Source organism: Liolophura sinensis, chromosome 1 (assembly GCF_032854445.1).
Source record: "Liolophura sinensis isolate JHLJ2023 chromosome 1, CUHK_Ljap_v2, whole genome shotgun sequence".
Taxonomy (NCBI): domain Eukaryota; kingdom Metazoa; phylum Mollusca; class Polyplacophora; order Chitonida; family Chitonidae; genus Liolophura; species Liolophura sinensis.
In genome coordinates this window covers 35,851,434-35,874,134 of record NC_088295.1, presented here as the reverse complement: position 1 = coordinate 35,874,134, position 22,701 = coordinate 35,851,434, and the positions used below count along the sequence as shown (strand labels likewise).

General features: G+C 38.1%; 1 protein-coding gene across 2 annotated transcripts; it reads left to right on the top strand.

Moving 5' to 3' along the window:
• Positions 1–61: 61 nt before the first annotated feature.
• LOC135472655 (microsomal triglyceride transfer protein large subunit-like) lies at positions 62–21,986 on the top strand. Of its 2 annotated transcripts, none has more exons than XM_064752269.1 (19): positions 62–623; positions 1,352–1,530; positions 2,816–3,025; positions 4,188–4,304; positions 5,031–5,170; positions 6,153–6,238; positions 6,684–6,760; positions 7,590–7,750; positions 8,382–8,550; positions 9,279–9,389; positions 10,105–10,329; positions 11,193–11,410; positions 11,993–12,090; positions 12,744–12,865; positions 13,310–13,510; positions 13,804–13,958; positions 14,726–14,896; positions 15,494–15,666; positions 20,561–21,986. In XM_064752269.1, the coding sequence occupies exons 1-18, from the start codon at positions 554–556 to the stop codon at positions 15,639–15,641; spliced, it is 2,658 nt and encodes an 885-aa protein (XP_064608339.1). In that variant the 5' UTR covers positions 62–553; the 3' UTR covers positions 15,642–15,666; positions 20,561–21,986. The 2 variants fall into 2 exon arrangements, with proteins under 2 accessions (XP_064608339.1, XP_064608332.1); XM_064752262.1 differs by having other exon boundaries at positions 20,556–21,986.
• Positions 21,987–22,701: the final 715 nt, after the last annotated feature.

Below are 22,701 nucleotides of genomic sequence, written 5' to 3'. Positions count from 1 at the left end.
GTCGTCTGCTAATGCTGCTACTTTCCTCAACTCTGATGCACACCTACTTGTTAATCTTGCTGTACATGAATGCAGTGTTTGTTAATAGGTGGCTTTATCTTTATTGTCGGTATTTAAGGGAGCAGACTGGAAGTGGAAAGAGCACATGGCAAAGAATATTCTGAATTTGGTACCAAAGCAAAAGAAAAGGACGAGATCCAGTTGCAGCATGTTCACATGTTAACTTCTTCACACTCCGCCCGTTTCCAGTATGCTCTAGCGTTTTGGTTATTTATAATTTATGACAGTTGAATGCTACCTTCATTTGCTTTGCGTCGACGCAGAGAGCGTTTGGTGGAGTGTATTGTCAAGGTGACAGCAACACGATCGGACCGACCATTGGATGGGGGTAGATTGTCTTATCAAGTTACATTGACGTTGATGTGTTCAGTGGTGGACTTTGACAACATGTGGCTGTGGACTTTGTATACTGGCTCAGTGGGCTTCCTTCTGCACATGGGCTGTGGGACTGGAAGTAGTGTTAGTGTGAGCTGGCACTCAGGGGAAAACACACATGCCTTCAACCATGGATCTGCTCTGTATAGTACTACCAACTCTTCTCAGCTTAACTCTTGTATCTCATTGTAAGTATTTTGACACAAGTGTGTCAACAAATTTCTTGAGAATTCTACTACTACTCATATGCGTGAATAGCCTGATCCGTGTAACAGTAACAGTAACAAGGCTTATCCTAAGTGCATGAGGGCAGTAATTTTTGTTGTATACACTGCAAGCTCAAACTTACTGAATATTCAGGCCATTACTTATTGCAATAATACTTTTACGGCCAACTGTCAAAGTTTATGAAGGATACTTTGTGTTGTAAGCATTTGTAAAGAGTGCTGGTGTGCGCTTTACGTTAGTGTATAGTACTAGTTTGTTATTTATAAATTATTGGAATAAATTAAGGGCCTATGTACGTGGTGATTAAGAATTAATTTGTCTGTTGCAGTCTATTCCCATATATTAATGCATAAATGTATGCATTATTTAATTGATATAACTTTTCAAAATTTGTTGCTTTAAAGTTTAATGCTGGTTTGATGATGCATATATACTTTACTCTGAATGACACACACATGTACATATACAAACTTCAAACAAGCATTATAGCATGGGAAATTCTGTTTACTGCATGGTCATTATTGAATAATTTTGTTGCAGTTCAATCTTCCTATCTTTTGAGTTACAAAAATTCTCAAATGGTGGCAAGTGCAATAATCCTATGAATGAAAGCATTTATCCACACAATTTTGTTAAGGTGGTTATATTATGTCTAAGCCCTCAGCCAGCATTTCACTTAATTTTTCAGGCTGTGGGTTAAAGTATGAGCTTGGAAAATCATACAGATACGGCTACGAGACAGCTATTGTGTTTAATCAGTATTCTAACCAACAGACCAAAAGTAAAGATGCTGGATTCTACATTTCAACAGAAATTGATCTTGAGTTGATATTTCAAAATGCTGATGTTCAGCTATACAAGCTTAAGGTATGTGTTCTTGCATGTTAACTATAGTATGTGTCTTTTAGCGAGTCAGCTATGTTCAGTTGTCTGTAAAATCAGACAGCTGAAGGATACTTTTTCTAATTCATGATGTTAAACTCCATAAGCTTAGTTTCAACACAAAGACCTCATTGCTGGTGACGTCATTATTATTAAAAAGCAAGTTGCATGCTGGGCAACGGGTGCACAGATTAATTTGTTTTACAGTTGCTGCACCAACAAGTGGTTAGAACAAACTCAGTGCAGTAAGAAAGCCAGTCTACATTGCTTTAATTCCCAAACATCCATCTCTAAATCTATTCTGCCATGAGATCATATCCTACAAGAGCAATAATAACATTTATTTATTAAGGTTATATTGTACTAAAATGTGCAAACAATATCAACCATGACAGTGTCAGTAACAGGATTTATAGCTATTTATAGTCGATAACAGTTTAGGTAACTGGTGTCGCCCTCCGTCAAAACATGTTGAACTCAAATACCCAACTTTTTGAATAATTCTGACATCACCCGAGGCAGTGGGTTTTTGCCATCGAAACCGAGCTTATAAATTTTAACATTATGAATTAGGAAAAGTATTCAAACTTCCAACATGTCCACACATAGAACTTGTGTTGTTGTATGTCACTGACTAAAGGCAAATTTGGTAGCGATTATGATTGATGTTACTGTGAGCTGAATATAGGTGACTGGCTGAAAGAAAATAGACTATACTGGTATTTTTGTATTTCTGTGATTTTATAATATATGCTTGATGAGGATGATAAATATAACAATTACTGTAGGCCATCTTTTTCTTCCTCATCATTTAAGTTGGTTATAAAATGTAATCCAGTTTTGTCTTGAGATCTTGTAATATCTTTTGTTTATTTTTTTCACATGCAGGTGTATTGAGTGGATGCATATATAAGCTGCTTAAGGTTTTATTGTAATGTAATGAAAAATATGAGTTCATTTCCATTCATGGACAAGGAATATTCAAGATACTTCTGCTTCCATTGTACTTGGATCCTGTTTGCAATAAGCTGTTGACAGTGCTGTCTTGCGTGACCTCATATAAAGTTCACTGGAGAACTTGCTTCGTATGCACGGAAATTGCCAAGTATCTTTGGTTTACTACAGGCAGTCCAAGAAGTGTATGTCATAAAAGTGAAAAACTGTAGCATCATTATGGTGTTAAACAATAGTTAAGTAATTGTATTATTGTCCTGAGATACCCTTGTATTGCATGTATATTATACATGTATATTAAACTGACAATTTACAGGTAACATCTGCTAAAGTGACCAGTGTTTTGAGGCCTGAGTTGGAAAGGAAATTGCAGAGTTTACTGAAGTACCCTATCCTGTTTGAACTGACCGAGAGTTTTGTGGAAAAAGTGTACACAGCAGAGCAGGATTCAGTTTTTGCAACCAATTTTAAAAAGGGAATTGTAAGCCTGTTCCAGGTTGACACAAATGCAGGATCTCGGCCTGAGGTTAGTGTTTTATTTAAACAAAAGTTAAACATAACAGTTATGACAGAAATGCCATGTTTAAGCAGCCTATTGTTTACATGTGTAACTCTTGCTAATATAAAACTGACAAGTTGTTTTGTCCCCTTCCCTTGCCTTCTCATTTTACAGATGCATTTGAATGATTCCATGAGCTAGAATGATAAAATAGATGCATCATGGCTTCCAAAGGATTCTCCTTTTAACAGTTGGGCTACTGGATTGAACTTCACTGAAAGCAGTTGTTAAAAATACACACATACTTTTAACATGTATACATATATTTCTAATGTTGTGTTTCATGATTAATGGTTAGAGCATCTGACCTGATATTAAACCTGGGTCATCTCATACCAAAGACTTTAATAATGGTACTTGGTAATGTCTTAATGCTTGATGCTGAGAGGTTAGAGCAAGGAAGCAGAAGTAAATGGCCTGGTGTTAGTATAATGTGACTGTGTGGGGTGTCATGTCTGGTGTCTTCGGCATGATGTTTCAGTGGGGGGCCACAAGAAGACACACCATATGTACACACACTTATGACTCCTTGTGGAAACCTAAACATTCATACATACATACAGAATTATTCACAGCGGGCCCCTGTTCCTGAGGTGGTTAACGTGCAAGTGCGGGGCAAGGAGCCTCTTACTAATGCGGTCGTTGTGAGTTCCAGCAACCTGCGGATGGTTGAAAGTGACATGTTCTCGAGTGTGGTGTAAAACACCAATCAAGTAAATAAATAAATAAAATTATTCACAGAATTATGGTAAAGTATATTACAGAATCAAGTTTTATACCAATTTTCCTACAATTCCTGTATGTAGGCCTAAAAAATAGTTGTAAACCTTCGAAGTTGGTAATTTTAATGAAAAATCATAGCAATATAACTACATACAGCAGTGCCGTAAATTGATGCGGTGGAAGTAATTTTGAGTATGGTGTTAAACACAGGTAAGTGAGGGGGTGGCTGCAGCCTTCTGTCAGGGGTACCCTAAAAGGCATAGTCATTCTCGTGGGCTCCGTTTGGTTCCCTCCAGTCCGAAACCTGATAGCTATCCATTTTCAGAATTGAAGTTTTTGTACATTATTGAGTAAAGTGCAACACCAATCAAATAGATAATTATTTGTGTATGTGATTTGATTTCAGGTTGATGTTTCTGGGGAGTGTACAGCCTCGTATGTTGTAGCAGGAAACACAGTGACTAAATCATTGATTGATTGTGGCAATCTAGAGCTTTCTGGACAGCTCCGTCGTTCAAACCAGGTTTGACTCCATTTGAGAACAGCTTCACTGTATTCCAGTGCAGGGACTGTCTTTCCAGTGGAATAGGTGGATAATCTTAAATCAGTACTTATATACACTGTAGATTGTTGATTCTACCTGGAATTAAGACATCTTAGTCCCAGATTCTACAAAGAAGAAATAGCTGTTTGTAGGGTCATTTACAGATAATTGGCATTTAAAGTGAGGGATGAAACGCTTAAGATTATAAAATTTACAACCATTTAATGATGGGGTTACTGAAGGATTAAAGTATCTCCTCATCAAAATATTAGATTGGTGACAATTAAGACTGAGTTGAGTCAACTTGGCATTCCAATTTCCCTAAAGTTGCGTCATCCGTGTATATTTGTGAGTTTGCCTATGTTATCAGCATGACATTTTGCATCTCTTTTCATCAATATGAATTGTCTGTTATCAGCATGAGCTTAGGTTTGGAATCAGGAATGATTTTGAGTATGTATCCAGGGTGTTAAAAAAGGGCAAGTAGTAGGCTGCAGATAGCAGTCCGTCCCCGTCACCACCTACTTCAAATGTTGTAACTTTGCATTTAACTTGTAACTACTTTGAGTAATTGTGACATTACTTCAATTCAGCCAGCTACTTTTAGAATCTGACCCGCTTCTCCAATTCTAAATGAAAACCCTGTGTATCTGTACTCAGCATCAGTAAATTTATGCCATAGGTTGCTTTATTGCTGTGTTTCAGTTGCTGGGTGTTACGGTGAAGCCTGAGACCAGTTATGTATATGATATCAGCGATGGGTTGATTAACACTGCTATAGGCCGTAACAAGATCTCAGCTCAGGTTAATATGAGACCAGGCCTAAACAGTGCTGTCATTCAAAGGTAAGCTTTTCAAGAGATAACACTCGTCACAATAATTTCCGCTCACGTTCTGTATGCATGTATTGATAAAGCACTCTGAGATTCGATTCTGTTTTTGGCTTTATCCAATAAGCTGGACTTCAGCTCTGAATACAGAACCAAGGAATAACAACAAGATGTTCTCCAAACAAGACAGAATGTTAATATGTAAAGTGTGAAAAAAAGTCTAATAGTTGAGAACTTAAGCTTAATGCAGCATTTCTTTGACAACATACTTTAGCAATTTGTAGGTTTAGTCCTTGGGGTGTCTCATTGTCTTTGAGACGCACTGTTCTGACAAAATTAACATCAAGAGAGAGAGGTCAAGATAAAATTAGAAAAATTACTCAGGCCAAATCATTGTCTGGTAAACAGGTATTTGTGACAGTGACATTGAACTGATGTCTTATTCATATATTTATGTGTAAAGAGTTGAAGGATTTCACTACATGGCCGGGTCACACCAGAATTCAAACTCGAGTCTCAGCACTAGCTGCTGTTAACATAAGCACTGGAAAGCTGCTTCCGTTACACTTCTCCCCACGTACATCCACACCCACGTTCACAGGACCAGAGTTTCACACTTCTCGGGACCTGTTTGGTCACAGCACCAGTGTTGTAGTTGAAGGATTTCAATGCATGGGTCACACCAGAATTCAAACTCAAGTCTCAGCAGCGGAAGTCCTCCGCTCTACCAACTGAATTAAAGGGAAATTGCCTCTAGCTGCTGCTAATTCAAGCTCTGAAAAGCTGCTCCTGTTGCACATGTAGTATTATGATTAAGCAGTTTATTGTTCTTTAGTGATGATGATTGTATCTTAAAACAACATGCATCTCTGGTGATATGTCGTTTATTAGCAGAATGTATTTATATCAGTGCAACAAATGATTTGAATTCCACTGAGTGGGAAAAAAATATCCATACAAATATAATTTACAAGCAGTTGTGCCGCGTCTTATTTAGACAGGAGATGAAACTACGTCAGGCAGTAAGTTCTGGCTCACTTAAAGCCAGCAGTGTCGAAGAAGCAGTTGAGAAGCTTGCATCAGGTATGTTTTAGTTAAGAGTACATTGACTTCAGACTTGCTTTGGATACACCAGTAAATTATCCCTTTACCATTTGTCTTTTATAGCATTGAGTGCATTGAATCACAGACTGGAATCCAACTGCGGCTTCAAGTCTGGAAGTTTGTCGGTGACATGTTATGTCAATTGCCGGTGTTTTTCTAGAAGTGTTTGTTCTTCACTCATATGCCTGACTGTTGCTTTTTAATAAATGAAAAATTCTTCATTAACAAAATGAAACAATCAAATATACTGAGGAAATATTTAAGATAAAAAGCTGTTTGGATTGGTTTATGGAATGCTCCTGTCCACTTTTGCACAGGATATACATGTACAAAAAGCAAAGTGCTGCCCTCTGCTATCACAATTTTTGCTTAGGATATTCACTGTTTATAATTTTTTTTTTTTGTCCCTGTTTCCTTGCACCAGAGCTAGGATACAGCTTTGGAATGGACATGTTGCCTAGTATTCAAGAAGTTCAACAGTGCTCCGAAAACTGTTTTTCGGTGAGTTTCGTAGCAAGCCTTATGTGACTTTAAAATACAAATTTTAGTAACGGGTCAAATATTCAAAATAAATTGGCTGTAGAAATAAGTTACTCTCGATAAGCGCTGTATTGTCTAAGCTTTCTTATGTATCAAGCTTTGTGTAGCGTCATTGTAATTTGCTGTCTGATTCCCAGCCCATCAGCCCTTGGCCAGTGAGACTAGGTATACAAGAATCCAGCTACTGCTGGTTTCTCTGTGACATTAAGTCAGGAGGTTTGTCAGGTGTGTGATGAAGGTGTGGCAGATGTGTCCAAACCTGCTAGTTACTCCACCCATGTAGCCCTGGAAAATCATTAAAATCATGAAATCACATAAAAATACAAAATCTCTGCCTTGAAAATCATGGAATTTGTGAACAGGTCATTGAATCTCTTCAGAATTGATTGAAATGACAAACAGCTTCCTCAACAATCATAGACTAAGTTTGTTTTATGTTTCATATTTATGACATTTAAGCACAAGAAGATTTTAATTTGTTGTTGATATGTCATTTTCACATGATAGCACTGTAAATAGTCAGATGTTGGCCAATAAGAGGAAAGCACTATGTAACCTTGATGGTCTGTGAACTGGTAAATAAGTCTAATTTATCAAGTGTAATGCTGCTTGACACAACTCGTAAAGCTGAGCACTGTCATATACAGTAGTTACATGTATTCAAGTGCGCTGCAGGAAATCTTTATAATCAAATAAATAAACATTTCAGTTATTAATTTAAAAACTGTTTTACCATTTTAAGCAGTTGTAGCCAGGAAATTATAGATGTTGTGTACTTTTATAATTTTAGCCAGCATCATTGGTTTCAAAGAACAAAGACATGTTGACAACCCAGAAGATGGCTACAAAGGAGTCTGCCAAAGCCTTTCTGGATCTTGTAAGGAGTTTCAGAAATGTTGGTAAAAACACTGTGGAGGAGGTGTTCACAGGAGGAGACAGCTACTACATTGTGTAAGGTTCCATGTTTTTGTGTGTGTTCTTTACATATTCTCCACATTGCAGGTAATGGGGTGTTAGATGTATTCTTGACTCAATGATAACTTTTCCCAGAGGTTACTGTCATCGAGAACGGCAGTCTATTTTTTTGGATCAATGTTTGTTTCATCAGTGTTGGTTTCATGGGTGGAGAAAACCGGATTAAACCATCAGCCTCTGACAGGTAACTGCTAAACTTTTCCGCATCAGATTTTCACTTGCAGAGATAGCTTGGGAAGACCCAGGATTCAAAGACTAACATCCTGTCTGAATGGTTCAATCTCATCCAAGATAATGTACACAATGCAGACATCTGAAGTGTATTAAAAGGCACAGCATTTTATATCTTAATCAACATTTAATTTAATGGAATTATACAAGTTATATTACCTACCACAGTCATAACCCTGTTGACATCCAGACTTTGATAAATCAAATCTAACACCATCATATGTAATTGAATACGGCTGCTTTGGTAAACAAATTTTCGCAAGTTGTGTCTGTTTTGTTATTTCAATGACTTGTAGTATAAAACCATAATTTCTTACCTGTCTTTGGATTAGCAGGATGTAATTTAACGAGTACTTAGGTAAATTGTTGGTTTCAGATCTCAGCTGATAGATGTAGGAGTGGCAGCTCAGACAGAATCTTCTCAGCAGGCCTTAATGGACCTGCTTAACTTTGAGGACGACTACAACATTGAGTACCCAGAGAGGTATCTTCTGGCTGCTGCCTTCACCAGCCACCCTTCAGAGAACATCATCAACAATCTCCTGGTGGGTCCATGGAGCATTGAGATCAAATATTGAGATAAATATTCATCTGAACATTTTTTATTTTTTTATCTTAGGCTTTGTAAGGAATTCTGTATCAGCTGACAAGATTGTCATGTTTACGATCTCACAGGATAAATCATAAACAGTTTTGCCTGCAGTACTGTACCCGTGCATCGTATTGTATTGATGCAGTGCATATTTAGCAAGTGTCGTCACAAAATCTTACTGGTAAAGTGGTGCATGAGGTGTAGATTTGTGGAAAAACACAAGCCAATGACTAGTGGATCCATGTTAAGCTTGCCTTGGCTGCTATAAAGTTTGTCATTTACCAGACAAGCTACAGTAATTCTCATAGTTTCTACTGTTTTTTCTAATTCTTAACCTGAGTGCTGCAAAATATCCTTGAATGTGATGTAAAACAACATGATGTCAATAAGAAAGATAAAATAACAAAACACACTGATCAGTTACATGCTTAAAAATTTCAATTTCAAGAAATCACTCGTGACAAGCTCTATGGTCTGATATTTAATCTATTAAGGCATATACTTTGTGGCATTTTTATTAGGTTATACATATATTTGTATTTATTTTGTAAGATAACATTTATCTGATGCTTCTAACGTTTTTGAAGAATTGGAATAGAGATAATTTATTTACAGTGTTTACACAAAGATTGTCATTGTTGATGGTTGTGTCTTAATTGGTTGGTTTTGTGTGTTTTTTAGAGTCTAATGAAGAAAAAAGTTCCCAGTATAGAGCTGAGACAGTCTGTGGTGTTGTCTTTAGGAGCTGTCATCCATACTTTCTGTTCCGAGGAGAAGAATCTTCAATCACCAGTCAGTTCACATACATTCTAACTCAGTTGACTCATTCAAACTCATTTATGCAGTGAACATGCATGCGAAATCCAGATTGGATATTGAGATTATTGGTTGTAAAATCTCTGAGAAAGAGAAAGCTTTGTTATCTAGAGCATATATCCTTAGTGCCTGAGTGATGACGTTAGCTAATTTCCTTGACTAGTGGGGATATAACTCCAAGGGATGTCCAGCAAATTTACCAGTACAGTTAAACATAATAAAAACATTTAAATAGGTTACCCATTTTGGTCATGCAGTCTGAGTGCTGCATAATAGTCAGTAGGTAGTCACTTCCCAGTGCCATTTCCAATTCACTTGATCTGCTTGTAATAAATGTATAAGTGACAAGCACTTGCTGGATCCTTAACAAAAGAACATTATTGTCTCTCCCTCTCCAACCGTGTATGGGAAGGTTTTCCAGCAACCTGCAGATGGTCGTGGTTCCCCCCACCCCCCACTCGCCCTGTTTCCTACCAATGTATTGCTCCTACCGTCATGTAAATAAAATATTATTGAGAACCGCATAAAACATGAATCAAATAAATGAGGTTTTTCCTGGTGTTTGCCTTTCACTGTGCACTGGACCATGAAATTCTTTCGTTAGAGACCCAACATGGCCGAAAGTGCTGTCACAAAGTCATCTACTATTGCTGTAATTGACCCTCAAGGTGTATAATCTGTTTTTGTGTAGGTAATAGGGGCGTACCAGAAGACAGTGATTGAGCAGCTGGCAGCCTGTACTGGGGAGGAGGAGGAGGGTTGTCAGCTGATGTATCTCAGGTCCCTGGGTAATGCTGGTCTTTTAGACACTCTCCCTATCTTGACAAAGTATGCAGAGAATGGCATAACACCCGCTGTGTCTATAGCTGCTCTCCAAGCCCTCAGGAGAATCCCATACGACAAGATTAGTACACAGGTAAACTTTTCACAACTTTATGTTAATGGATGTTACGGGATGACAACAAGCTGATCCATCCTTTATAGGCCGTATTCATCTATATGTTAAGCTGTCTAGCTGTATGTATTGTATGCTGAAGTCATATCGGTGCGGATTTCCACGCTCTCACTGATTGTGGGGTTTTGGTTACAGTAAGCAGCCAGATGTGCTCCTGTGTATGTTTGAACTGCATAACAATTGAAGACGGCTTCAATAAATATGGTGATCACATCCCTGCGTCAGACATGGACTGTTAAGATTGGTTCTTAATGCTGTGCAGGCTGGTTTCTCCCACCCATAATGATGCCCACTGCCAGGGTATAGCAATAAACAAATCAATAAGTTGATGGGGATTTGCATGTGTGTTAGCCTGTAGGCTATATGATCTACTTAGCTGATTGACTTAGTATTCTCCCCTGAATACATGAATAATGTTCATACTGTACAAAAAGTTTTAGTTGTCACATGGTGCTTTGGTTTAGAAACCTTTCACATTGAAAAAAAACATCCTGACCCTTTGTTTAAAGTCTCAGATTCAGATATAGCTGATGATTAACCTGGCTTATTTTGGTTATTGTAGTGATCCCAAGGAGCCTTAATTGTTACTTCAAATCATTCTGCCCAGGTGTGAAATTGAGATGCATTGGAAATATGCTGAGGCTATGGGTTGTGGCTCTGTCCAGCTGCTAGATTTTCGCTAATATTTGCTTTATATGCTTTGTCATGCAGCACAATGTTTCGAAATTGAACCCAGTGATTTTTAAAGTTGACAGTTGTCATCTGTGGTTATGAGAGTGCTGTCGTCAAAACAAAGGTATGCATGGCAGTGTTTGCTGTTTCAGGTGAAGCCTGTTGTAAGTCAGATATTTCATGAGAGCTATCGTCAGTATGACATTTCTGTGAGAAGCACAGCCTTAGAGGTCCTGCTAAAGCTGCGCCCCACCCCTCAGGAGGTGGAGAACATGATTTCCCTGTGCACACCACCTGTTGCAGATGAGGAATTCTCCACCTACATCTTGGAGAAGCTACAAGACAAGGCCAAGTCAGACACATTCATTAGGTAAATGTCATTTCTCTCACAGCTTACTTTGCACAGCTAGATCTCTTCTAGCAGCCTTTATCAGTTTTATACAGTTCATGTCATGTGAGACCCTACTTCCGTGTGGTCTTAAATTTTCTTCAAAATCTTTGGACTGACACGTGAGCCAGAGTCCATCAGATTACGTATGCAAATCTTGCTCTATCTAAAACGCTTTATTTCTTACATGAATTTCAAGCAGCTTTAGTGCCTTGGATTCATTGTTTTTGGAAGCTTATTTAACAAAATGTACCATGGCGGTAAAAGTATAAATTGGATATGTATCCCAAGCTGGAATACAAAGGGCTAATTCAGGATATTCCGCAGACAAACACAGTTCTGCCTGCTAAGGGTGTATTCTGGTAGGGCTGTGGGGTATCTGTCAGGTGTTCTGTCATGATCCCTCAGTATTAAAGTCAACACTCACGATGGCAGTTTACATGGAGACACTCTTATGATATTAATTAAATAATGGTGTAATAAACAAATAAACTTGCAGCCTAGATTCCAATACTAATGTGTGAAGTGCATGTATATCTGTATTGCGTTTCTTTTATATTTCAGACATACCTTAATTGAGGCTCTCAGAAATGTAAGACTTCATAACTATAACACCTTTGCCCAGAAAGGTCTGTCCAGTGCTGTAAGTGGTTACCTAGCAGGTAAGTAGTTTTTTGGTTGAGAGACGTTTAACCACTTCCTTATGTAGGTTTTGACATGCCTTTTGAGCCCGATCATAGCTTCAAACTGCAAGTAACAGGATTGCTAATTGATATAAACATATTGACACTTTAAGTGCTTTCTAAGAACATGCCTGATTTAAATTTAAATTGTGTTGTACAATGTACAGAGGATTAAGTACTTTGTGGGTAAGCATGCTTGAAAGCAGATACTGATCAATGCGTGCATCATATTGTTAAAGACTTAAATCAGTGTGATTTAAATACTTTAGTGAGCTTAATACTGGTTTATCCTAATTGATTACTTCAGTTTTTTCCTCCCATAAACCTTATATAAGTGAAATATTCCTGAGCACAGCTTTGAGCACCAGTCAAATAAATAACCAAATAAATAAATCACTGTATTATTCTTTATTCTTATTAAAGCAATAATTAAGTACTCAACTGAACAGGATTCTTGATCTTGAGTATAAATATTGTACGTTCTGCATTTTGAAGTAGTAATGTAATCCCTCAGACTACTATCATAGCTGATGTTTGTGTGAATGGTTCTAGTGTCGCCTGCTCTGAATGTTAAATTTGGAATGTACATGACCATATATACACCATGTTTAATTTTGTGTGAATGTTTCCAGTGACACCAGCCTTAAATGCCACATTTGGACTATACATGGCTAACAGCAAATCTGGTCTGATGAAGCAGAGCTCCATGCAGGTTAATGCAGAAGGAAAGGATTTTTCATACCCTCTGTTAAACGTAAGACGCCTTCTGATCTTCTGTATTGATTGAAGACATCTTGACTGTATGCGATTTTTGTTACGACATGTATTTTAAGATCATGATTTATTATAAGAGATTGTTTCTATGAAATGCTTGTTTGATATGTATATTTATTTATTTAATTATTTGATTGGTGAATATTTCACTTATATGACTGCGACCAACATTATGGTGGGCAGAAGCCGGGGAAGCCCATGACCACCCACAGGTTGCTGGCAGACCTTAATAAATATTTAAAACAAAGCTGTGTATAATTGATGTAAAAGTGTCTTGGCCAATTTTCTGGCAATCCAAGAGGTCCTTGTATGCCAGTGGACATTATTTCATTTACTGCTTATCACAAACCTATAGGTGCTTGTTGTCCTTATTTTTTCTTTCAAACTTTTATTACGTCAGTTCTGGGCTTGGTTTCACTTTCAGTTTGGTCTGTATGCTGATGGTATTGAGGCTCTGTTGGGGGATGACGAGGGATCAGCAGAAGAGGAGGGTGTAGAGGCCACAGCTGGCATGTCACTCACCATCATGGATGTCCTGCTCCGGCCCATAGAGTTCTTCAGAGGCTCTTCAGGCCTAATGTCAGCAGTCTGGAATGCACCCAGCGAACCTGTCTCTGCTCTTCAGGTAGACATTGTTCATTACCCATGTCCTGTTTGAAATTGTGCATAATGTGATATTGTGTCCACCCATTTAATAGAGATTTCTATCTTTTGAGCTTGACTAAAGCCGGAAAAGAGCACAGCTTCATGTCCATGGAGATGGTAAGAATAGTTTGGTATGACGATCATGTTTGAGACAGATTTGAAGAAATGGACCCTAACAGAATATTACCTTTTAATTCAGTGGCAAATGGCTATTTAAAAGACTTTAGAATGTATTAGTTGCAGAATATGAAATACCTGTGTACATATTTTCAGGCTAATTTTCTGCTCCAAGACCACTCTGAGAGACTGCACCTGTCCAATGGTCTGGTGGTGGATTTACAGGTGCTGGGGGCAGCCTCCGTGGACCTGTCAGGATCCATCAGCATCAGTCTGTGGAGCAGGAATTCCCACTCTGAGGTCATCAACAGGTGTGTACACTGTCTACTATGTGCTCTTCAAGGCAGCTCATAATGTCAATGGTGCGCATGGAAAAATATGTACTGTTCAAGTTGATGTTTGTATTTATTCAGCATTTGTCATTGGTTTGACAGCCTTGGTGATTACCAGTGGTGCACTTTTTGAAGGGTAGTTAAGGTGCTTAATCGCCTTTTTTTTTACGTCTCTCAAGAAGGCATACTCTGCACAACCAGAAATTATGGTTTTATTTATCATATTCAATTGGCTAACTACATAGAGCAAAGAAGCTAGTAGGAGATTTCAGTTTGAAAATAAGAGCACTTATTACCCTCAGTGTTCAGCACCAATACAGTTAAAAATTCTCACTGGCATGTCATATCAAGGTCATGACCATCATACATGTACTTGGGACAGACATTGTTGTAGCATTTACATTTGGTGATTGACCTGCTGGCACATTGTTTCGGTGTTCGACCAAGTGAACTATACAGACAAACCAGTGGCGGGTTAGTAGCGTGCCATTGGGTTTGTCGTAGTGGTCATTTTGCCATGCTTATAATTTGTACATGTAACGTGCTGTGGTTTCAGCTGTGACATATTTGGTCTACCCACTGTGACGTCATGCTGTTGTCTCTGCAGTGGAATGTCCAGCGTCACAGAAATGACGTAATACGTCCCACTTCTGACTTCGGACTACCAATATCCCATCAAATGGCACATTATTTATTGTGTAAATGATACCATGTTGAGTTGACTAAAGATTGCTTGACTGTTTCAGCGGAGCACTGGTGATTGAGGGTAGCATGAAACTGGAGTCTGAGGAGTTAACAGGGGGAATGACATTCTCAGCAGAAGGAGGATCCAGTGTGCATTTCACCACAGATGTAGACTTTTATGAAATGCCCTTAAAAATGTGCCTGCAAATGAGCAGACCCTCTTTACTTTTTAGGTAATTTTTTTATTTGAATTCTGAAAGAAATAGTAATGTTATGTAAGCTCGTATTAGCTTATCACTTGCACTTAGCAACAAAGGTGTACAGTCAAATTCATTGCTGTTAGCTCTGATCGTTTTAGTTGTGAATGTGGTTCTGTCAGATGATGTTAAGCTCAGGATACACAGGAGATTAATACCTAACTCAACTCGACTTGATTGTTGGGTCACATCCTAAGTGCTTAATTGTGTATGCGGAATAACAATACGACTCATCTGGAATGTTCCAGTCGCAATGCATATCCGGGTAAACCTTAATTTCTGTATATGGCCATCAGCAATTGGGACCAGCCCTGTACTATGGCCAGTTGAGTTGAGTTGAATCACATCATAAGCTCTCATGTATGCTGAGCTTTAGTGCGATCTTAACTGGCCAGTATGGTTTGTGTATTTGTTTGTTGAGGAAAGTTAGGTATTTTGGTAGTTTTCTTTGAAAGAATTGACTTTTCTCTTCCAGAAATATTAAAATAATACAAGAATAGTTACATGCTCTTTTTTATGCTCCAAGATTTTTGGTGAATTTTTATTAAATATTTATTTCTTCTTATCTTTCAGTGAAAAATATAGAAAATTTGAGAAGCATAAGACTTTAAGGAAAACCTTGAGCGTGAGAAGAGAGAAGAGTGTGCCTGTGAACGAAGGCTCCTTTGTTTTACATAAGTACAATTCTAGGCAGTGTAGGGTGTTGATTGTAGACGAATGAAAGCAAAGAGGGAATCTAAGATCAGGTAAGCTTGCAGAGGTTATCAATGTAGGTTACTGGCGTCATTTTCATTTATTTATTTATTTGATTGTTGTTTAGCGTCATATTGAAGAATTGCTTATGAACAACGATGGTCAGTTTTATGGGTGGAGAAAAATTAGGGGTGACCGTGGAATTTTCCAAATTATGATGTGCACAACTTTAATGATTATGATATGCACAACTTTAATGATTATGATATGCACAACTATAATGATTATGATGTGCACAACTATAATGATTATGATGTGCACAACTTTAACCACATCTTATTGAAAGACAAATGGTCCTCAGTGAATGGTAGACAGCTCAAACAGCCCTACGAACTGTACGGACCACAGATATTAAGGGCAGGGATAAATTCCCTTGTGCCACTTTCATAAAACTTCGTACAAAATATTAACCGGTACCCTAAGTATGCATGGACTGTACTGTACTGGCGTCATGAGGAAAATAGCTGCATGTAGTGTGGTAAGTCATGTCCTGGGACAGCTTGCACAAAGTGAGATATGGTAAGCCTAAGTTCATTGTAAATCATTACACTGCAAGTGGTTCAACTTATTGTTGCAGTCAGTTGTGAACTCAGTTGTACAGCTATTTTGATAACAGGCAGTTGAAAAAGACGTTTTCTGTGAAATTTTGGCTAGTTTGGTTTAAATGGGACATGTTATTCAAAAAGAATTAAGAACATTTTAACTGATATAAAAAATGATACAGAAAATATGCTGTACCTGTCATTGCAAATTTCCTGTTCTATATGCTTCAAGTGGCATGTGGTTACTTTCCATTGGGAGTTATTTCCCTTCCATAATCTCTGCTGTTAACAAGGGAGGGGCCTAATATGTATATAATGGTTGTGGGTGTGGTTATAGAGTAATGGGTGTGTCTCTCAGCAAAGATATATGTGACATTTGCCCTCATTGATCATCCAAAGTAAAGTTGCTGACTTAAGGAACTTGATTGTACAAGGTTGGCTCTTTGATGTGTTGTGAATACAGGAAGGGACTTTAGACAGGTTGAAGATTGCCGGAAAGCGTGGATGGTTTATGAAAGCTACCTCATCCATACGTGTGGACACTATAGCTCTCTCTCTTGATCTAAAACTGTGTGGCACTGGGCTCAGGAGAGCCTGCTTGGCACCAACAATGTACATGCCTTTTAACTTGTCATGTTAGTTTGTAACTTCTAATACAGATTTTCTGGGACCAGTGTTTGAGTGACTAGGCTTTAAGTTAGATTGCCCAATTGATGAGGATGAATGCTGTATACACTGGCTGGGCTGCTAATCTCATCTGTATTTAGGTTAAGTTTTGATGTTTGGTAATATGAAACCGCTCAGTTGAAGCCATGGATTCAGAGATAAAGTTAATTTATCAGTGTACAGTGACCCAGATGGAAGACATTAAGCATGGTGACTGTGAGTAAAGAGATCTCCTCCAGGAGGCAGTACCAATGGCTCTTTATTGGTGACAAACCCATGAAAAGATGGATGGGAGGGTATAACAGCCCCTGCACCCACAGGTTAAATGTCACTTTTGTTTTAGTCTCAGAACCATGACTCCATGTCCCAGGGATTAATTGCTGTCCCAATGTGGGGTTAAAAGGTCTACTTAGTTTAATGATCTTCTTGCCTGAAGAAAGTGATGAAGAATTCTGTGGGTAAAGTTTACATGTGTGCACCACATGATTGTGGGCACTGATTCAGAGAAGATACATGTATAAATTCATGGCAAATGGTCTCCATGCTTTTGTAATACTTGCACACTACCGCCATTGCCATTGGTAACAAAACAAGCGGGGAAAGCCTAGCCAAAACTTTGGCCACCACCCGATGTCTTGTGTTACAAAACTGTGGGCTGAGTTGCCTAGAAGGATAAATGATGAGATATTTGAGACAGAAGTGAGTTGTGTTCCAGACCAGGACTCCAAAATAAGGTGCAGGGCCTCAGTGGCTGGCTATAAGGTTTGAACTTGCCAAAACAATCTGATAACCCAGCTGTGTTTAGTGTGTGCCTTACACAAGGCAGATTGAGGCTGATTGTGTAGCAGGCAGGGGTGGGTCAGGGGTATTAATAGAGCCTCATCAATGCAGCCATTGATACATAGATAGGCCCAATATCCTACCCCTGCACTTGTTGGATATGTCCTGTCTAGATAAACCTAGAAGGCTCAGCTAAGACAGTTGATTAGCAGGCTTTTATCTATTCATGCACATGGACTCCATCAGTACACATAACTGTTTGAGCTGAATGGGCACTTACTCACATTGGTGAAAGTGTGAATAGATGTACACTACAACTTTATGTATTGACTCGTATTAAGTTTCTTACACAAGTACATGTATATTAATATCCACTATTTTCAACTTCACAGTATTGTTATCACAATACAGAAGTTCAAGTTGAAATTGGTTATGTCATTGCACAATAATATTCCTTTTAAAAACTGTTATCTTTTCTATTCCATGTAATATATTCAAGGTATATGCGTATTTGGATGTGATATAGACCACTACAAAATATGGGATATCAGATGTTCTAAACAACTTTTTTCCATTTAAAATATGAATATATTCGTGTAGTATTGTTGGAAATCCACCTTGTAGATCTATAACAAAGCTACCGTAATTCCTCAACCTTTTAGCATATGAAAGAACAACTTTCAGTGTAATTTATGCACATTTTTAATTTGATTTTCGAGATAAAACTACGTTGGTTGGGTTGGTCGATTTGAGGGCTTCACAAAAAGTGTAATTTTATCAGATTACAAAGAATGATGCTTGAATAGTGAATTGAATGACAGAGTATACTTGAATAAACACCTTGTAAACATGCAAAAAGGTTGAAGAATTACATGAACTCTTCTCAGGGAATCAAGTGAAGTTTTCTTGTCCCACCACAGGTAAACTGAGTATAGGAATAGAATGTTATGATAGTGGATACAGATCATGTACAGTTTCATGGGATATGAGTAAGACACCACCCCTGAGCAGCACAGATGATTGGCTGATGCTAGCTTTAACATTTTGACAGAATGAGTAAGCCATAAGCCATCCCTGATAAAGTTTTAGGGTCAATTTAGTTTACAATGTAGCCAGGGCATGGTTGTCCATGATAAGTCCAGGGTGAGCCAAGACAGGCCTGGCCTCTCTGGCTCCATGTCAGATTTATTGCCTCTTGTGTTTTCCTTGGAAGACATGAACCAAGACACTTTCAGGGATAAGGAAGTAGGAGGGCAGGTTACCAGAGAGGGGGGTAAAAAGCTGACCCCCTTAGGAACAGGGAGATAGAGGGGAAGAGGTTAGCAACTGTTTTGCACTCACAGCAAACTGAACAGGCTCAGTCCACAGGTCAGACTCCTGGGTTTCCATGGCAACTAGTTTGGGGGATGGAGGGGAAGTGTTGCTAAGTCTGTAAGTCCCAAAATACAAGCAGTTATGGGTCATCCAGCATTAGTGGTCCATGTGTGTGTTTCACATGCAGGCAGACATGTAGACATGAAGTACATGAGCCACAGCTGGAAGATACCTGTTTTATTGTGGAAGTGTTTATACCTGAGGCCAGCATCTGGATACTGTTAGGCTGGACCAAGCCATGTGTGATGTAATTCCTCCTGTATAACAGCTCAGCCAACAGCAGTCTGTCAGCTGGTCAGACAGTACTGCTTCAGTCAGACTTTACCACTCAGTACTCAGATGTATATGCATGTATATTTATTTGCTTATTTGATCGTTGTTTAACACCATACCATGGTGGTTAGATTTTTGGGTAGATGAAAAGGGGTGCTGGGAGTAAACCACAAACATTTTGCAAGATACTGAGTACCTGAGTGATGTACAGATAAGCAAACCATATTGGTGAAAGACAAGTGGTCTTTGCAAAGATATAGAGTAAACCCACACCACTTCATGGTGTGTCCTAGTGATTGTATAGCAATATGCACATATAAGAGCTGCCTTGGCATTTTCCTCCTTTTGCTTCTTTAGTCTTTGTTACTCAGTTATATATATATGTTGCTCTGATCATCACACATAGTGTTCAAAGTTTCTGGTTGACTTGATCTGTATAATTTCTGTGAACAGCTGTAAAGTTTATACAAAGTGTAATAGGCCAACAATTCAATTGATGAGATGGTCTTTAAGATTTAACCAGTGAGCTTGTGTGTTCACGCCCACCTCCTGCTAGATCCAACAGTGACTTTTCATTAGAAGGTAAATTTGTCACATATTTGGCAACTTCTGGGATTTCCCAAGGACTCTTTGTGGCTTGCCCCCTTAAACCTGATGATGAGGTGGCTTATTTTGTACTCTCACGGGGTGGCTTTAGTGTGAAGCAGGAATTCGAACTATTGTTATGAATGTTGCGCAGCCTTATATGTAACGTCATTGTAATGAGCTGGATAAGAAACGTTTGAGGCCAGAATAAGCAATGGGTCCTGGTGTCAGGCGTTTGCAGGGTCGACTTGATATTTGCATATAGATAAAGGCGCAATCAAATACCAGTATAAAGTCACCAGGAAAACAGCCTGTGATAATATTAAGACAATATGGAGGGACTGCATATGACCCAGACTTATGTAAAAATAACTCATAAAGCTTTGGGCTATGGCTGAGCTCTGTTTTGCCCATATTACATTTAGTTTTCAAGATTTAATGTGCTTGCCTGCTAAGGTTTACAGTTTGGGCCAAAACAGAGTGTAATATGACCCATTGGTGTCTGTTTAAGAGTGGCAGAGATGTATACTCTGTTTACTCAGACTTGACATTGATTCTGGACAGATTTCTAAAATAAATGGTGCATTTTGCTGCTGATCACAGCAGATAATAAACAATTTTTAGATGCCATAATTTGCCATATATGTCTGTTTCTTTTTCAGTCCAGAAGGGGGAAAGGTGCTTGTCTGAATGCTTCCTGTCAAGCCTACAGTTGTTAAGTTTTTGATTAGTGTGCCATAACATTCTTCTTGCCTTTTTTTCATTTTACTTTCTCTTGGGTGACTTTTTTCCCCCATGTAGAAGTATATCATTTTATTATTTTAGCCAAGCTTGCCATGTCATGTACTATAAGTGATGTGATTTGGGTAGGGGTCAGTAGTTCTGGGATATTAATTCCACAGATTGGAAGAGTTCACATGTAAGTGACATGGGAGTCTAAAATCCATGATTTTTTAGCAGGGCTGCATGCTTTACCATGTATGCATGCGTATGTCTGGCACACCCATAGCCAAGGAGTGCGCCAGTGTCACATCTTCAGTAATGGAACATTTTTGTGGAATGTTTTATTACAAAACACTGTTTTACTTCCTTGAACAAACGTACATGACAACAAACATATTTTGAACATCTTATTTTTTATATTAAGCCATGTACAATTAAATTTTAAATTCTGTTAGAAGCACTACAATCCAGTAGCATGCATAAACATCACAAGATATTAACTATGCAATATTGTTGTGAGACCAAAATATTGCAAACATTTTTTATTATTTTGGCGTTGAAATCCTGACTGTCCATGATAATCATTTTATTTAATAAAATGATAAGATGATTGCTATACTAGTGTAATAAGAAAAAGAAATCAGTTTTGTTGCCATTAGTGGCATTCTCAGCATTCTTTTGAGTGTTATGGTGTATTACTCTAGGCTTAACTCTGGTACATGACACGTACCAAAAGGTGTTCTGTGTTTATAGTTTTACTCTAGGTGATTTTTGTTTTATTCTGTTGTCATATTTGCTATGCCCTCATATTTGTTAAAAATCAGTGTTGTTAATGTCTTTATGCTTATGAAAGAAATGTACATGTACTATATCAAAGTAATCTGGTCAAGTTATTTATATATCGTACATGAATGCAGTGATATAAATGTATGCAATGTTGCTAAATGATAAAGAACAAAGACTGACTCAGTGAAAAAAATATGTATTTTTGTCCTTATAAGAGAAATTAAAAGAGCATATATTTACACCTGTGATAACGGCAATGACATGAGCTAACTTGACCTCTACCGTGATAATAATAGCTGAATTTTTCGAAAGTTTTTGAAAGAATACATATTGTTGAATATATCAGCATTTTAAGAAGTTTTGCAGTCATATTTTGTACTTAAGTTTTAGTAAGCAACTCTAAAACCCAGTCACTTTAAAACCAAGTATCAAGCAAGTATGGCATTAAATCAAAAGTACAGGTTGTAGGTGAATTTAAATCTGCAATTGGTCAAATTTTCTTAAATATGAAATATTAAGTGTTTAGCTGGTATGTCTATGATGTATTTTACACAGATTCATTGGATCATTGTTCATTTAACATGGCTGAGAATAAAATTATTTGTGTAAATATTGTGCTTGTGTCAGGAATTTTTAGTTTTCATGACTGAGATGTAAGGTATAATATACTTTCATTCAGCCGGTCTATTTTTTTTTTTTTTTTTTTTCACCTTGGATGGTATGATTTGTGGACTTCATACTTCCAAATTATCACTATTGTGGAGTCTAAACGCTGGGTATTCACTGAGCACATATTGCAGTATCATAACATCACAAGTTGCTGCACCAGTAGTGACAGGGTGACTCTGTTGGGGCTTGAACCTATGACCTTAGGCAGCATATCCTGCACTTTTTCACTAGACCAAAGGGAAATTCCAGCTGGCATGTGTGGACCACCCGCTTAGACAAGACAGATTATTGTACTTTGAAGCAGATGCTTTTTGATTTAGTTATTTTATCAGGTACATATACAACAAAACAAAAATAATCTGGTCTTGTACACCAACTTGATGCAGCCATCAGCACCATCCATAAGACCTTTATATATCAACTACACATGGGGACAGTTCTATTAGGCGTATGATGACGGGCTTGCTTGGTGTCTTTCTAAGTTCCTTGTCTTCCAGAATATAGCATGCTGGAATATGTTCACGTTCAAATACTTGAATTCTATCCTTTTTGATTTATTTGAGTCTTATGCCGTACTCAAGAATATTTCACTTAAACCACAGCGCGGTGCAGCATTATGGTGGGAGGGAA

Coding starts and splice junctions, on each gene's coding strand:
- LOC135472655 (XM_064752269.1), top strand. CDS start 554: ATGCCTTCAACCATGGATCTGCTCTGTATAGTACTACCAACTCTTCTC. Junction 5,171..6,152: donor AACAGTGCTGTCATTCAAAG/GTAAGCTTTTCA, acceptor CGTCTTATTTAG/ACAGGAGATGAAACTACGTC. Junction 7,751..8,381: donor GGAGACAGCTACTACATTGT/GTAAGGTTCCAT, acceptor TGTTGGTTTCAG/ATCTCAGCTGATAGATGTAG.